Genomic DNA, 16,868 nt, shown 5'->3' with positions numbered 1-16,868 from the left:
ATTACATGAGTTAAAGTCACCTAAGAATAGCTTAACTGCATCGGGGGATGAAGATCCTGGTCTTGGCTCATACCACGTAGGGCCTAGTATGGAAGCTGCAATTTTTGTGTCAGATTTTGGGTGATAAACAACGGTAACGAAAACGGTGACGAAAATCTTATTAAATTCACGTGGCAAGTAGAAGGGACGAAGTGCCACCGTGATCAGCTCAATATCTGGTGTAGCCTACATAATCTTTTTTTCACTGTTATATTTTTGCACCAATTTTCATTGATATAATATGCAAACACCACCACGTCCCTAACTTAACTACTCTTAAATACAGTATATTACTCTTAAACTACAATTGTTTAAACTATCCCCCGCCGGACACCATCCCGGTGATTAGCAGTTTCGGGGCCATTTTATCAATTTGTGTTTGAACTTTCGTTTTTGATTTCCTTTGTTTATATTTTATTGTTCTTTGGTGCGCACCATCAAAGAGTTGGGTGCCGCTGATCTGAACCCAATAAATCGTATCGTAAATCGTATCGTATTCTGTTTGAAGGGGCATGGTAATATATTTTGATTAGTAGACCACTTAGTTTTGGCATAGTGCGTTTTCGAATCCTGGTTAAATTTATATTTATACAGAAATTTTCGTATTACAGTGATGTGTTTTCTGGTTTTTCGCAGTCTAATTAAAACAAAATTCGTCCAGACTTGTTTGAGGGCAGCATTCGTCATTTTTGTCAAAAGCTAAGGTAAACAAAAGACATACATAGAGGTAGTATGAAAGAAACATTATTTCGATTCTCGCACGCGGTGTGGGACGATAGGCGCTGACATGGATGCGCTTGATATTTGGATGATGGAATCAATTAAATTGTGAGCTTTAAGTAAATATACATATTAACACGTTAATCCAAGCCGATTGCGGCCTCCGTATTAAGCTGTACCTACAACAATGTTGACCTGTCTATCATTTATCGAGAAGGTCTGGCTGGGGTTTATGAGTAGTGTAACTACCCACTCCAGTCGAGTCTCAGAAAGTGGTCAATCATCTCCTATGCCTAATAGATCGAGCCTAGTCTAGTGTGTAGGCCTCAGCCATTGATAACGCAAGGCCATGAGAAGCCTTCAGCAAGTGATCCGTGATCTCTTTATTTATTTTTTTCTTCATATGGAATTACAAATTCAATTTTCAAAATTATACTACCAAAAAAATGTACAAAGAAAAACATCACAGTCACAAGACTATTTATTTTAATTATAAAGCTGCCAATTCGATATGCAGTACTAGATTAAAACTGAAGTATTATAATATATATTTTTATACATATTACTTTATTACTAGTGTATTGCACTATATATAATGCCAATCAGCGTATATAATACAGTATACATGCTTGGAGTATTACATAAATCACAGCTGAATTGATTCATGGCAAAATTGGTTTCTGTCCAAACAGGTGATATTCATACAAGACCAGTCACTCTTATTATCCAACTTTTAAATTCATTATAGCTCAGGGGCGGATCCAGAGATGTCCCAAAGTGGGGGCCGAAATTTGGGCCGATCGAGACAACAATGTCCTAGGGGTTCCGGGAGCATGCCCCCGCGAACTTTTTGTGTTCTAGACGCCCGAAAATAACATTTGAGGCGTTCTAGGCTATCATTTTTTTCTTTTTCTCTTGTTTTTTTTTTCTTTTCTTTTATCTCCCAAGAGGGGGGCCGGGGCCGGGCCGCCCCCCCCCCTAAATCCGCCCCTGTAGCTCACTGCTATAATTGAACGTTTTAAACCTTCTTTCAGATACAAGGAACTGCTAATGTTTAACCTTCAACAACCAACTTCAGTTATAGAGTGGATGCAGGATGATGGTAATTCTTGATATCATTATGTTAGTGTACTTCATGTTTCAGACATTGAGACTCACTACACACATTGCTATTGGTGTGTTTGCTGTCCACAGTTGACAGTTAACAAATGTGGCAAAGACAAACCAAACCAGCCACTCATTGCAAATCGTGTTTCAAAGATAATGTTGGAATGTCAAAATTTTCAAAATCTATTTTATGGCACTAAACTTAACTTTATATATCTGTACAGCATGTTTATTTCCCCTATTTTCGACATTAAAACAACATTTTTGAACTATTTGTTGATGGTCACTGCATGAGAAATATCGGAAATCATAAATATTAAAAGCTGATTTCTCAAATAATGTGCTCTGAAAAGAGGTTATGTTTAATTTTTTGTAACTTCATAACAAAATGTTGGATTTAAATGATTCTTTTACCATTTTATAACTTTCATTTTTCTATTTAAACCTGATTTAATAACTAAAAATCAATTTTTTTGCAAGGAGTGACTGGCTTGTCTTGGCTTTGCCACAAATGGATAGAGCTATGTAGGCCTACATATCTGTCATCCAATTGTTAAAGTTAAGTTACATACATGGCAGGGGTCCCAAGTTGGAGATCTGGTTAATTTTCTTTTTTCACACATACATTAAAATGTTTTTTTTAAAAGCTGTGTTGAATTTTTCCAGCAATATGTGTTGCCGGCAGCAGTGGTACATCACAGAATGAGATCTTGGAATTGGGGTTACCAGGGAAACTTCTTGTGGATCCTGATGCAGGGGGGATCCATAAGGATCGCGACTTTGATGTCAGATGTGGTGGTTTCTGTGACCATGCTATTCAGTGTTTACAAGCGTTTCCAGGTGAAAGGTATTTGATTTGATTTTATTTATTTATATATCAGCTGTACATACAAACAGAAATATACAAAACAGAAAAAAAAATGAAATAAAGATATTTTTATAACCCTATTAAGGGACTTACAGTATTTCCAGAGGGGTCCATAAAATTCAGGTGTTATGCTGGCTGAGTAACTGTTTCAGCCTGACTGCCAACTTGGGCTATGTTCAGACACAGTGAGTTTTGCTAACACACAAGTGCTGTGAACTTGTGCGCGGTATGGTGAATACCAGTATTACCACGTAATCACTACTGTACGATAATCCACCAACACACCCCAGATTAGCGTATACCACTGAGTTACGACAGTTATGCATCAATGATTTTGAACCAATCACAATAAGTCTAGATGTAAACAGGAAAGAAAATGTGTGATTACGAATTTAATATATTTCGCGCGAGTACTTATGCTTTCATTACATTGATCGCCCAGTCTGGACGCCTCGCTAGTTTATGCCTTGGATTAACGTAAGCCCTGCGTTAGATACGCTCGGCATATCTCTCATTCATTTATTCATTCATTTCATTTATTCACCAAAACACACAAAATATAAAAAAGCAATATAGTAGCAATTATAAAAGATGAAAGGGACCTCCATGAAACCCCAGTGGGCTTATAATAGGAGGCCCACAGGAAAAGCTAGTTACAATTATTCAATACACTTATTTCTTTCTTTTTAGCCAAATAAGAATATATAAATATACAAACACAGGCACACACATATAAATATAAATAAATATATATATATACAACCTAACAAATACCGTGACTCAGGATTAGAGGGCGCTCGCTGATTCAGGAATGCTATTGCCAGGACAACCAAATTCTGTCAGGTCTGAATGTAGGTGTCAAAAGGTTGTATCCACACAATTTGTGTCCCACATTTGTGGGAAATGCTGTATGTGGGTATGATGATGAAAGATAATTAGAAATTAATGTTGATAGATTGATTGGCATTCAGCTCAAATAAAAGCACTCACATGCAATGCAGCTTGAATACTAAATTAAAAATAATTAAATATAAATAAAATTAAAATCTATAAATCACTCATTTATTAAGTGTAAGCTGAAATTGATTTATAATTTATTTTTTTATTATTATGTTTTAAAGTCTGTCATATTTTATTAATCATTTTAAATTTGTAGGCTTGTTGCTACATCAGCTGTTCAAGCGTCAAAGGTCACTATTTCAATGGTAGGTCAAGCAAACTCCGACCTCATTCAAGAAGTTTCTACTATAAATCTGAAATCATGCGAATCGACCAATAGGCTTTCAATGGACCGTAGACCTCACCACAAGGCTCACCTAGCATTTGCCAGATCGTGCTCTAGTTTACGCATTACTGATGTTATTTCTCAGGATTCAATTTATGAAACAGGTCTGTAACTTGTTAGTGCAACTTCCATGAATTTAAGGTTGAGTAGTTCTGCCGTGGTCGTGGTGTTGTCAGCAACAAATCAATCCTTACTTTTCAAAGTGAAATGTATTCTGATCTCATACCTAACCATCCTTTCCACATATTGATTCCCAGATGGAAGCAGTGAAGAGTTGTGCGGTGTTAAATTCCTGGATAGCAACAGTCTGATCCTTTCCACAAATACAACAGGATCTTTTCAAACTGTAGATGTTCGCGAGAAATCGCATACGACAGGCGCTCAAAACCAAAATGGCGAAAATAAAATGAGTATTGGGTACAGTTGTGATAAACCTGGTACAGGGAATATGGCTGAAGAATCAAGACCAGCAGGACAACTAAAAGTAGACAGTAACAGCAGTTCAGCACATTGCGTGACCCCTGGAAATTGCATGACCCCAAGAATTGATGTATTTAAAGACAGGGATATAGCTTCAACTGGACAGCAGCCAAACAGTCTGAATTTTATATTTGATGTAGCACCGGGTGGTTCTGCTGGCAGTGACCACCCTATTGTCCAGTTACATGCTAGTGGTCAATTGAATCTACTGGACTTAAGGAACTTAACCAAGCCTTGTAAGTCTTGGAAACTTGGTGTATTATCAGGAAGTTCTCCTTACCTTAAAGTGAAGGTATAGTGACAATTCACTGACTTGCAAGTTCAGTAATGAAATATTATGGAATTGTATCTTTATTCAGAGGAAGATGATGTAATAGAGGTATGGAAAATGATGGTGAGAATGGGATGATAATAATGAAATGATGATTAAAGAAGAGAATGGGAAAAGTGACATGAGAAAGAAGAGGATAATGATGAAGATGTGGATGATGATATTCAGACTGATGATGATCAAAATGAGGAGGAGCATAAGAATAATGGTGATGATCTTGATAATCTTTATAAAAATGATGATGATGATGATGATAATATCCCATGAGAGATTCAAATTAAGATGTAAGTATTTGCAGTGAATTTGTCATTAATCATCAATTATACTTTTTTTTTTCCAGTTTGAGCCAAATCAGTCTGATGTAATATCAATTTCAGGTCAGTGTTGTACTTGCTTTTCTCTGTATTTCATTTTTTTAATCTATGCATCAAAATTACAGTGATTAAAGCTGATTTTACATCTGATCTGAACCAAAATTCGGATCAAGTTTCCTATGCACTGAACACTAGTGTCACCATTCTTACACACTAATTCGATTTTTTGATTGGTTAGGCTTTCCAATCCGAAAATTTGGAATCAGTTGAATGCACTTTAACACAGGGGTGGTGCCAGCGGGGGACCGGGTGGCCCAGAGCTTCCTCCCATCGGGGAGAGCTTCCCCCCACCCCCGTCGGGGAGGAAAAAATTATGTGTATTTTCTACATAAAATCGATTAAATAAGCCTTTAAAACACCTAAATTGTTAAAATTTTCAGGGGCTTCGCCCCTGGACCACTTTCGGAACCTCCATGGCTCGACCATGCCCATATTGCTTTCGTCAGGGAAATCTGAACCCTCGTCAGGGGAACAGCCTGCCATTGGAGACCTCAGCCCCACCTCAGGCAAATCCTGGCGCCACCTCTGCTTTAACACTCCAAAAACAAAAAAGCATTGATTGTGAAAAAAGAGCTCCAAAAATTTAAATTTGATCACTGTCAATGTTTCATCTTTGAAATCATCATAATCTTCACATTGTATTACTCATAATCATTTTGTTATTTTTTTTTCTTTGAAGCATGTTCAAACATCTGTACTCTGATTACAATTCTTGCATATAATTTGCTTAAAAAATAAACCTTGCTCTATTGCTTTCCCAGGCTTCAACAATCGGGTTTATATATTTGATTTGAAAAATGCTGCAACTTCTACGGATCTCAAACCTGTGTTTGTACATGATGGCCATATGAACTCTGAACTTGTTTTATCACACACCTGGCACCCCACTGTTAGGGATCTTGTTCTGTCATCAGATAATGAGGGTTCACTTCATGCTTGGAAATGGAACAGAAATTATGTTTTAAAGTGATGAGAATTATTTCTGTTTATAGACCTACATATTAACCATTCAATGCTTAATGGTGCTTATATATTAAAAAAACAACAGAAAGAGGATAAAACTAGAATATGGTTGGTTGAAAACAAGAAAATATTTATTGTTTTCTTAATGCCTTGAAGAGAAGTAACTCATGAACATTTGATGTTGAAGTTCTGGACTGTGTGACTGGCAACTGAAAATTACTTCTGTCAGATGTCGGGAACAATAGGCATAATGACACGGGTCTTGGTTTTGAGAAGAGGTGGAGCATATGACCCAAATTGTGGAGTATGGGGTATTTAACGTATGACACAAATCTTTAATGACTGTCTGAATTCAATAATTTTGAATTGCTTTGTAGATTTTAGTAAGTTATCAGCTTTCAGTTGCAAATACAAAGAACTGTTGGCAAGTAACAGATGCATAATAATAGAGTGTATTCGAAACCCAGTTTGTTGGGTCCACTTTGCTGAAACCCAGTTTGCCGAATACCAGTTCACCGATCTATAGACTGGGTTCCATGGTTTTTGACTTGGCAAATTGGGTTTCAGCAATCTGACCTAGATCCTAATAGAGAACTATATTCTGTGTATAGACCATTCATTGGCTGGTATGAATTTTTAAGAATTTTCGTATTAAAATCTGTATAAATTGAATTACTTGTTCTGTGTCTCATTGGAAATTTGATCCCTTGCAATAATTCAATGTTCTCACTTTTTTTTTTAACATTGTCCGATTTTACCAGAGATAATTTCCCACATTTTCCCAATTTTCTCCATTACCCCTTCCCATTAGCCCCACCCCAGTCTCCCCTTCCCCACTCCGAAAATTTTTGAAGCAAAAAAGTTATGCTTTAAGCCAGGCTCCAGAGGTTTTTGATATGTTGTACAACTAATTTACAAAAAAAAAAAAATTATTAAAAATGTAGAAAAAGGAGCGTAACCACCCCTTTTCCAGCTTTTTCCCCAGTTTTCGAATATTCAAAAATCTGTATCTTATTAACCGTTCCCGAGTTTTTCATCAAATATGCTTTTCTTGGCTTTCTGTTGTACAGCATGCCAAAAATTGTTTTTTTTTAAGTTGTAATAGGACCTATCACCTAATTTTTCCAGCTAACTTCCTTCACTTTATCTTCGAGCACGTCACCTCCCTCCATTTCGGCGGCCTCACCATTTTAACCCCTAGATACGCAACTGAAGTATTAGATAAAGGTTTCATTTTAATAAAAGCTCTTAACTAATTTTATTACTATTAACATCCCAATTATTTCGTTTCCTCTTAAAAACGACAAACAAATATACCATTTAAATTAATTACTGATATATATATATATATTTATCTGTATGCAAATGCAAATTACCACATTTTAATTACTACGGTATGATTAATTATATTAATAATCAACCCTTTGTGAACGTTAAGATTTACCCGTTACTTTAACAATGTAACATGAACGATATGCTAGTAATTCAACTTTGCAAATCAAAAAAGCATATAGAAACACGATGTAGTGTATAACAAATATTCAAAAAAGAAGATAGTGTAAAAATAACTTTTAATGTCTAACGCAAATATTATTAGACTACTGTAGTAGGTCGATTATTTATCGCAAAGCTATGAAAATGATTGGATAAGTGTTTGCATTGCTCGACGTCAATCCTACCCGATCCTCATATCATCATCATTGGCATTTCTTTTGTTACAATATTGGGTTCATATCTCTTTCGTAAATATTTAATTTCTTCAGAAACGCACGGCTCATTGTATCTTAAAACAACAAACGACAGCTTTATATTCGTAAAACACGGTTAGGGATAATAAATACCGTTCAGGTCAGTGCGTTTTTTACAGTGCATGCTTAGCAAATGGCCAGATTTTTTATTACTACAAACAGCCAGTAAAGAAATCAAAATTTTGTACGGTACTAAATCTTGAGCCGGTTTGGGTTACGTCACCAGAAGGATTTTGTGTGCGTGTGTTGCGGCGCCCGCGTCTTGACTATAACCAAGGTATTCTCATCGCACATGGCAACAGATAAAGTGTGCTTTTTACAGATTTTCTAAAATCTATCGGTGTTGTCTAGCATTGGTCTCCAACTCCTACGCCGCTGGTAAAATGGCAATGCTAGAGGCTTTCCGTGATTTATGTAGCAAGTATTCTTATGATGTTTTATCCGGTGCTCCCATGTCACAAGGCCGGTATTCACTTGTCCACGTTGCTTATCGCAAAAAGCCGGCAAATGAAAAAGCAGTATTGAAATGTATTGTGAAAAACCGACGTGACGAATCCACTGGCGATATCGAATGGAACTGTCTCCATGAAGCTAAGATGCTGGAGAAATTAGATCATGAAAATATCATTAAACTTTATAGTTATTTTGAGAGCGAGCACTTTGTTGTGATGGAATTAGAATTTGAGCATCAAGGGAATCTCCGAGAGCATGTCCACAAGTATCATTCTTTGAGTGAAACAGAATGTAATCGCCTGATCAAAGAGGTCGTCAGCGCAGTGTCTTATCTGCATGCCATAGACATTGTCCATCGTGATCTTAAGTGCTCGAATGTTGTTCTGTGTTGTTGCAGTTTCGTGCGCACTAAGCTGATAGATTTCGAATTTAGTAAGGACATTTCTTTGGATAAATTTCGAGGAGACGCTCAACCACATACATTCTGCGGCTCGCCAACATACGCTGCACCACAACTTCTTGACTTTGTGACATGTGACTTAAAGGCTGCAGATGTCTGGGCGATCGGAGTGATGCTTTTCTTCATGTTGACAGAAACCTTTCCATTCGGTAGTGGAGACGTGAAAAGTGTGCGGAAGAAGATAAGGGGAGGTCCATTCTGGCCTCTGGGAAAAAGCATCAGTGACCAATGCAAAGAGGTTGTGATGTCTGCTCTAACAGTTGACGAAGACAACAGAGCAACCATTCAGATGTTTGAGGAGAATTCATGGGTGTCGGCGTATAATGGTCCTAATTGTGTTGCTGCTAAAGAAATCTCAGAAGCTGCCATAAATTCTTCCTGGCATCATTAAGCCTGCGAAACATAAAAAATAAAGCACAGGATCTAGTGGTTAAGTTTCGCGGTTTGTGCTGTAAAAAGTTTTGAGAGATGCTTGCTGGAGAGTTTATATCTATCGAAGACATATATTTTTTTAACGAAATTTTTGTCAATTAACTTTATATGTAGTAATTGAAATGTTCGGCGTTGGTTTTTACAGCTGTATTGACCATACATTCAAATCGTAAAATTAATGATGAGGAAGAACAGTGAAAAAGTCGACCAATTCAAACGTACCTAAACTCGAAGGTGTGAGGTTGTTTCGCAGATCGTATATCTTTGACCTCATTCACTCGTTATTATCAATTTCACACTTTCCAAGTGTCTCTTAATAAGTAAAATTACAATACGGGGTAAAGGGCAGAGTATATAAATTAATATAAGATATAAAAAGTGATATTTAAAGTCTATAAAAGTACATTAAGAATGTACATGAATATATTTAAAAATACTAAATCCTCCAAAATACAAAAAAAAAATGAAATTAGAATATGAGGCATACGATGAAGTTTAATTAATTAATTAATTAAAAAAGAATTGATTAAAATTATTAGGGACTATTGCACAACAGAGAGAGGACGTTAGGCTAAATATTATGTAAAAATTGATTTGAAAATGACATGAAGGTTTTACTTCAAAATCGGTCCTTGCCCTACTGAACTGACATGAATTCTTTAAATTCTCACTATGTGTCCCATGCCATTTGAATGAGATCCACCCAGATCCCCGACTAAATAACATTATATTATACTGTACTCACCAGAGTGTCCCCCATTTAGTCAGATTCAAGTTAAAAGAAAGAAAGAAAAAGAAGTTATGATCATCCAAAACGCATCAGAGGAGTTTTTCTGGGCGTCTAACAAAAATTTCTCGGGGGCATGCACCGGACCCTCTAGGGTAGTGATGTCTCTCAATTGACCCCCCGCCCCCATTTCGGACATGCCTGGATCCGGTCCCATGTCTGGCCTATGATAGTTAAAAGCCACGCCTTCTTTACTGTTCATGCATCATATATGCCTACGCATCTACAGTGTTTAAAATATGCATTTATGGCCACCTAGCCATATTCTTAAAATTTTTCTCAGCCACAAGTGGTGTGTCTGAGCAAGAGACCACGTTCTATTTTCTCTATGGTCTGAGTATAGTGCGGACTTCCCAGGGTCCAGCATTTTGTTGTGAATTCCACAAAAACCTTGCCTAAGGTATCTCTTTCTGTGTAGAGATCTATGTATTGATTTTTAATTCTTAAGATTTGGTATGCCTAAACAAATAGTAAGTTAAAATTAATTTTCATTTTCACAATTCATTTAATTTTCGAAATAAAATATTTAAAAGGTGGTATTTACTCTGAATGATCTGTGTTTCTTTATTTATTTATTTTTTTATATTTTTTGTATGGTTTTTAAAGATTTTACCAGGACGTGGTTTTTAAAGATTTTGCAATGAACGAAGTTATGGTTTTTAACACATTTTACCAGACCAAATAAGGGAATGAAATGCAAAGAAGTTCTCTGCATGCAGCATCATGCAGTCCTTCGTCAAGTCACTTGGTGGCGCTACTTTACGTGACGTTGTGTGGGTTTACGTTTGATGTGGCTGTTGTTGCTGTTTAGTAATTTCTCGTATAAGTTTTTGAGTTGTTTTGCTTCATATAAGTTCCAGGCAACAACATGGAGAAGATAGACATGAGTTTAGGTATGGAAACTAAATGTTCTCAACTGATTGTCGATTATCTTGTGTGAATTTCATACACGCAAGCGAAACTATATCATTGTTTTTCTCGCTAGGCTGGCCTAATAAATAACTGGAGTCCTAATTACCTGGGCTAGGACGACTAGGCTAATTCGTCTCCCTACCCTCAAGGCCTAGGCTAGGCCTACTTACACTGTACAGTACTCTAGGGCTAGGCTTGTTTAGGTACTCTAGGGTCCTAGGCTACCTACCGGCTAGCTTATGTAGGTGTTCTGGCCTAGGTAGGTCTGCCTGTGTAGCAGTGTTTAAGCTGCCATAGCCTAAACAATGAAAGCTGAATTTTACTAGGCCTATCCTAGCTAGGGCGGCCCTAAATATTTTCATTAAAATTAGGACTAGCTAGGGGCCTAGGCCTACTAACTGTACTTAGGATATAGATAGGCTTAAGGGTAGTAGGCCCTAGGGGCCCTAGCTAGTAGGATAGGCCCGTCAGGCCTAACCGAAAAGCCAAGGATGGAATTGTTGTATTATAAATAAAATACTTTTGTTTGGCTAATCAAATTTTTACACTGAAACCTCTTGACATGATGTAGCAAAACCTAGGCCTAGGCAAAGGGTTGGAAATAGATCTACTCTTAGCGTTTAAGTTACTAAGGAATTGTTGCATTTTATATAAATTGCTGAATCATCTCATATTTCTTTTGTTATTTCCTACTCAGATGATATCATTAAATTGAACAGAAAAGTGAAGAAGAAATCAATAGCCCAGAAAAAAAAAGCGACTGCTATTAAGAAACCGGGTTTCAAAACTCAGGGCAAGATTGGCGCACTTCGATCAAAGTATGCAACAAAAGGAGGTGGCGTGTCAACAAAGAAACTAGGACAATCCCAGTCTAATTTTAGCTACCAGGTACATTTTGTAAATGAAGTATCTTGGACTCAAAAATATTATTCTTTAAAAGCAAGACTTTTATTATTACCTTGTTTTTCAAATTCATCTGCTGCCAATAATGAAATTAAATTTTTGTCCTGTTATCGCAACCATAGCTGTGACAAAATAAAGATTTTAGAAGAGAACTTTTTTGTATTGAGGTGCTTTTTTTAATGTACCATTGATGGCTCTTTGGAGCATTAGTAAATTTAATTGAATTTTATTATTTATTTTAATCATGTGCGGCACTGCCATCAAATCACCCCGTATTTCTTTCTCATATGAAATAAATATCCCATAGATTACTCTGATTATTGAACTGTTTACATTTTGATTTTACATTATGACCACATAACTATGCTGAAGAATCTTTTGCAAGGGCTTTGGGGTGCTCTTTGTTACCTTTTTTTACCCTACACTCTTTTTGGAGGTCCATTCTGGTCTCTTATCAATCAATCAAGTTGTCACATCATCTAAGTAGAATTGATAATGAAAGAAAAATGTCTTTAAACACAAACGTCATTAATTTCATTTTTATTAGACTTCAACAAGGCAAAGTATAAAGAAAGCTAAATTGGCAGCACTAAGGGCTAAGGCTAAGCAAAGAACACAACAGGCTGCCCAGGCACAGTTACAGAGACAGGGTACAGCAAGACAGTCACTGCTGGCCCAACGCAGGGGAATACAGGTAATATATAAAGCTACACTTATAGAGCACATAATTTCAGAAGTTTCACTAAAATAAAAGTTATTACTGATATGTTGAATGTGTTGTTATTAAAAAATAACTGTTTTATGAACCCAATTTTAATATTTTTAGTTAATGAGTAAAAAGAATAATGATAATTTAAAAATACATTTCAATTAATTAAATATTATTATTATTATTATATTATTAATATTCTGTGATTATTTACAAAGCATTGTCATTTAGTTCAGTGTATTTATATAATTTGTTGAGATGGGATGACAATCTACTGACTAGTGAGATAATAATAGACCAATTTGTACTGTATTACATACTGATATTCTTTACGAAGCATTGTTCCAAATTTTGTCCGTTTTATTATTGTAAATTTCTAGTCTAGCCTCAATGATCAAGCAAATTTTATATAAATTCTTATATTCTACCTGTGGTCTGATGCTAAAAACTGTCTCTAATTGATATTGTTTTGTTTAAGAGGAAAGAGACTGTTAACCTTTTTAAGATTAATAGTCTTTTTCTCTGTCATTTTTGGGTATATTTTTTTATTTTTATCAATGACAAATTGAATATTAAAATAGATAATAAAGTTTTTTGAATCTTGATTCATTTCTAGGCTCAGGTAAAACAATTGCAGTCCAAAGCAAAGAAGCTTCAAAATTTGGTTGAAAAACAACAGCAACAGATACAAACACAGCAACAGTTTGTTCCAGAAACCAGAAGGAAAAAGAGAAATCGAAGATTTGTCCGACAGCCATACCAGCCCACCAGTAATCCAAATAAAGCATTCCAAACACAACAGAATTTTGCACAACAGCAGCAACAGACAGTTCAGGGACAGAAAAAGAAAAGAAATCGAAGATTTGTTCGCCAACCACAACATCAAATGAATAATCAACTTAGTACATTTCAAACACAGGGTCCTCAACAACTATCAAGGCGGCAACGGCAGAAACAGAGGCGCCAACAGCTGCAACAACAGAGCTGGCCACAGCAGAATCAGGGATGGCAACAAGAAGTGAATGCACAGAAATCAAGAAGAGGAAGGCGATTTAACAGGTTAGATAAATCACTAACAAATCAAATACTTAACCTAATCTATTGGGGCAGAAGATATAAATGTTACTGTTGTTATTACAGTGCTACCAACTGTTTTTTTTTTTACAATCAAACACTCATATTCTTAAAATTAACTTTAGTTAAATAGTTAAAATAAGGTGTATAAAGTACAGTAGAACCCCTCCTTAAGGACACCTCTATTAATGGGACACTTTTGAAAAAGGGAAAGTAAATCTGTTAACACTATGGCCAACCCCTATTCATATTCAGGAGACATCTCTGGTTCAGGAGACGAATCTATTAAGAGGACACAGTTTTGTCCCCAATGGTGTCCCTTAATAGGGGTTTACTGTTTGTCCCTTAACTTAGGATTCACATAAAACAACATCAGTCAAACTACTACAAGATCAAATTCTACAGTAGGAGGTGGCTAAGAAACTGAACAATGAAATGATAATAGCAGACAAAATTTTATCCATCCGACTAGTCAGTGGCCTGCCTATGCTTTTGTCTGTCAGCAGCCTCCCTATCTATCCATTTAGCTACATGTCTATCTACCATCCATCTTGCGAAGGTGTGACCATTTTCACTTTTTTTTCCCTAGACGGAAAGGTAACAATGGGAACATGCCAGCCCCTTCAGGGTCTCAACTGACAGTTTCCTTTAACAGAAGCAATAGGCCTATGCAACAGTAAGTAAACTGTATTGCAACACAATGCTTAATAAAGTAATTTAACGTTACGTTTCCATTGATTGATTTTCAAACTCATAAGGAGGTTGATGTTTACTTACCATACGTTCCTATTCCAGTGTTCGCTGGTTAACAACACAGGTTATTCATGAATGCATTCAGGCTGCTTCATATTGTTTACATGCCATGGTACCTCACTTTTGTAATATCACCATTTTTCCATCTTTCATCGTGTATACCCGAACTGGAGTATTGGAGGGGGTTGTGTCATTCAAGATGCTGTACTATAAAACTGAGTTACAATGAAAAGTGTTGTGGCTGCAATCATGATTTAGCTGTGTTGTCAAATAGCTAAAGTTCAAAGAAGAATTAGGTACGCAACTGATCATAATAATATGAACATTTCAGAGTAAATGTCTTTGATTTTGATTGACAGGTCACGTCAACAGATGAATTATGCTGGAAACCCAAGTGATCATTTTGGTTATGCGCAGCAACAGTTACACACATTTCAGCAGCAAAATAGGAACAACTCATATCAACAGCAGAGTAATAGACAGAGAGGCTATGGTGGGAGAGGTAGACGTGGCCGGCGAGGTGGACGAGGCGGCCGAGGTGGACAGACTTCCAGGACAGTTGTGATGGCCTAGCTATTTTTTGCACTGGATACCTATTTTTATAGATGAACTGTTTGTCACCTGTGTACACATCTTATTAAGATGACTCGCTGCTTTGTTTGGATTTTCAATAAATTGAAGTAGCTCCAGTCACTTAGGATTCCAGTACTATAGTTGATTGTTTTTTGTGTCAAGGTGTGAAACTACATAGGTGAATATGAGACCTGTTCATCTATTTTAGATGATAAATGTACTGGTAAAATGTTGTTTATCTTATCTATTTTCAACTTACTGGATATATTCTTCATTGAAAAATCATACTTTTGCATTTTGCTTTGGCAGACTACACAAATTTTAATATATATAAAACATTTTTTTAACTTGTTTATATTTTATTATTTATTATTAAAATTTGCTGACTATCAATTTAACTTTGAGTTAGTATATTTCCTATTATTGGTTATGTGTAAGGCTTAGTTTTGCTGTTTGTATTTTTTGATTCGTTGTTAACTTAAGATAAATTGTTGAATTTTAAAATTTTTTTTGTGCAACTAAACTTCAGAAATTAAAATGTCAAGTTCAAATTAAGATAAAGTCTTCTTTTTTTCAGTTTTCATTGAGTTTATATACTGTATGTGAAAGGCAAATGTTTTAATAATACATTTTGACGTTTATATTTTAAATAACTTAGACTGCAAACTATATAACAATAATTTTATAAGTCTGAATTTTGACTATTCAAGCATCTTGATTAATGTGTTATTATTTTTTCACTAAAAAATGTCACTGAAAGAGTGATGTTTTGTAAAATTGTGTAGCTATTTGTATTTTATTGTTTTTGTACCTGTATACATACAGAATGGGGTATAATCACATTGACTATAAAATTGCATCCATTAAAGGTATAGAGGGTGGTGTTGATGTGATATAAAAAAGTATAGTTTTTAGAGACCAGTTTGGCCATTACTAATGCTAGTTTTTATACTTGTATATGTGTGGTTATAAATGGATGTCCTAAATATATCAGCATGGGCATTAGTAATGGTTTTGCCTTGAAAATACCTATCATTCAGTCATAGATACATTTTGTTTTGTTTCCTTTTAAGAGTATTATGAATTTGTGTGTAACTGAAAAGCAATGTATTTGTGTTTTGGAATTTAGATTATAGTTTGAATTAATTTATTTTGCTTGGAATTTAAGAAACATGTAAATAAGCTTGATCAATAAATAATGTTGATTATAATAAGTTGATCGTCTGTACCTTTTGTTATTGTCACAGTGATTCATTTGGTTGCAATCTTGTGGGCCTTTGATAACCACTTTAACAATCATGCCTCCATCTGTGTAAGTTACTGATTTGATTTGTTGCCTTTGTCTGGGTGTTAATTGTGGTAACAACTGTTTCCTGGTTATTTCTAGAATATGTCTCTTTGTACCTTACACAAAAGGCTGTGATAAAATCTTTATATACTTCTAATTGTCTTAACCATCTGTGCTCCCGTTTTTTCTGTACGCTTAGTAGGAGTTTGTAACAGGATTATTCCAAAAGTTTAACTGCATTCATGATGATGTTATAACATGGCAAACAGCCTGTAAACAAGCACTCCTCCTTTTAATTACAGTACAGTACCTGTGTTGACCATCTATGATGGGGAAAGTAATAATACTGTATACCTAGTGTAAATTTTATATAATGATGTGATGCTTAGATGGCTGCAATATCTCAATAGATATGTAATACTAACTCTCTGGTAATTTTTTTTTTTTTGGTTATTTTTTTTTTTTTTTTTTTTTTGAATTATTTGAACATTCAGCAAGTTCTGTCTATTCAGTAATTATAAAGTCAAAAGAACAATCATGTAACATTTCTTTAAATAACGAAAATTAAAATACTAAATTGACAAACACTATATTAATATAGCTGTAGTC

General features: G+C 35.5%; 3 protein-coding genes across 6 annotated transcripts; all 3 read left to right on the top strand.

The window, feature by feature from the left end:
• Positions 1–741: 741 nt before the first annotated feature.
• LOC117117917 (WD repeat-containing protein 73-like) lies at positions 742–6,839 on the top strand. 3 transcript variants are annotated; one of them, XM_033262398.1, is made up of 7 exons: positions 742–867; positions 1,794–1,861; positions 2,533–2,713; positions 3,891–4,123; positions 4,277–4,791; positions 5,171–5,207; positions 5,966–6,839. In XM_033262398.1, the coding sequence occupies exons 1-7, from the start codon at positions 827–829 to the stop codon at positions 6,172–6,174; spliced, it is 1,284 nt and encodes a 427-aa protein (XP_033118289.1). In that variant the 5' UTR covers positions 742–826; the 3' UTR covers positions 6,175–6,839. The 3 variants fall into 3 exon arrangements, with proteins under 3 accessions (XP_033118289.1, XP_033118291.1, XP_033118290.1); XM_033262400.1 differs by having other exon boundaries at positions 4,277–4,735; positions 5,966–6,070; XM_033262399.1 differs by having other exon boundaries at positions 767–878.
• Positions 6,840–8,014: 1,175 nt separating this feature from the next.
• On the top strand, positions 8,015–10,192 carry LOC117117898 (testis-specific serine/threonine-protein kinase 2-like). Its single transcript, XM_033262376.1, has one exon. The coding sequence runs from the start codon at positions 8,299–8,301 to the stop codon at positions 9,217–9,219; it is 921 nt and encodes a 306-aa protein (XP_033118267.1). The 5' UTR covers positions 8,015–8,298; the 3' UTR covers positions 9,220–10,192.
• A 608-nt stretch (positions 10,193–10,800) lies between these two features.
• Positions 10,801–16,179, top strand: LOC117117897 (putative mediator of RNA polymerase II transcription subunit 12). Of its 2 annotated transcripts, XM_033262374.1 has the most exons (6): positions 10,801–10,940; positions 11,657–11,847; positions 12,410–12,556; positions 13,188–13,630; positions 14,235–14,321; positions 14,758–16,179. In XM_033262374.1, the coding sequence occupies exons 1-6, from the start codon at positions 10,916–10,918 to the stop codon at positions 14,969–14,971; spliced, it is 1,107 nt and encodes a 368-aa protein (XP_033118265.1). In that variant the 5' UTR covers positions 10,801–10,915; the 3' UTR covers positions 14,972–16,179. The 2 variants fall into 2 exon arrangements, with proteins under 2 accessions (XP_033118265.1, XP_033118266.1); XM_033262375.1 differs by lacking the exon at positions 14,235–14,321.
• The last annotated feature ends 689 nt before the right edge of the window (positions 16,180–16,868 follow it).

Source organism: Anneissia japonica, unplaced genomic scaffold, assembly GCF_011630105.1.
Source record: "Anneissia japonica isolate Jap-2015-1 unplaced genomic scaffold, ASM1163010v1 scaffold287896_len759773_cov187, whole genome shotgun sequence".
Classification (NCBI taxonomy): Eukaryota; Metazoa; Echinodermata; class Crinoidea; order Comatulida; family Comatulidae; genus Anneissia; species Anneissia japonica.
This window is presented reverse-complemented; position numbering and strand designations above follow the sequence as displayed.

Coding starts and splice junctions, on each gene's coding strand:
- LOC117117897 (XM_033262374.1), top strand. CDS start 10,916: ATGGAGAAGATAGACATGAGTTTAG. Junction 11,848..12,409: donor AGTCTAATTTTAGCTACCAG/GTACATTTTGTA, acceptor CATTTTTATTAG/ACTTCAACAAGGCAAAGTAT. Junction 14,322..14,757: donor AGCAATAGGCCTATGCAACA/GTAAGTAAACTG, acceptor TTTGATTGACAG/GTCACGTCAACAGATGAATT.
- LOC117117898 (XM_033262376.1), top strand. CDS start 8,299: ATGGCAATGCTAGAGGCTTTCCGTGATTTATGTAGCAAGTATTCTTAT.
- LOC117117917 (XM_033262398.1), top strand. CDS start 827: ATGGATGCGCTTGATATTTGGATGATGGAATCAATTAAATT. Junction 868..1,793: donor ATGATGGAATCAATTAAATT/GTGAGCTTTAAG, acceptor ACCTTCTTTCAG/ATACAAGGAACTGCTAATGT. Junction 4,792..5,170: donor CTCCTTACCTTAAAGTGAAG/GTATAGTGACAA, acceptor TTTTTTTTCCAG/TTTGAGCCAAATCAGTCTGA.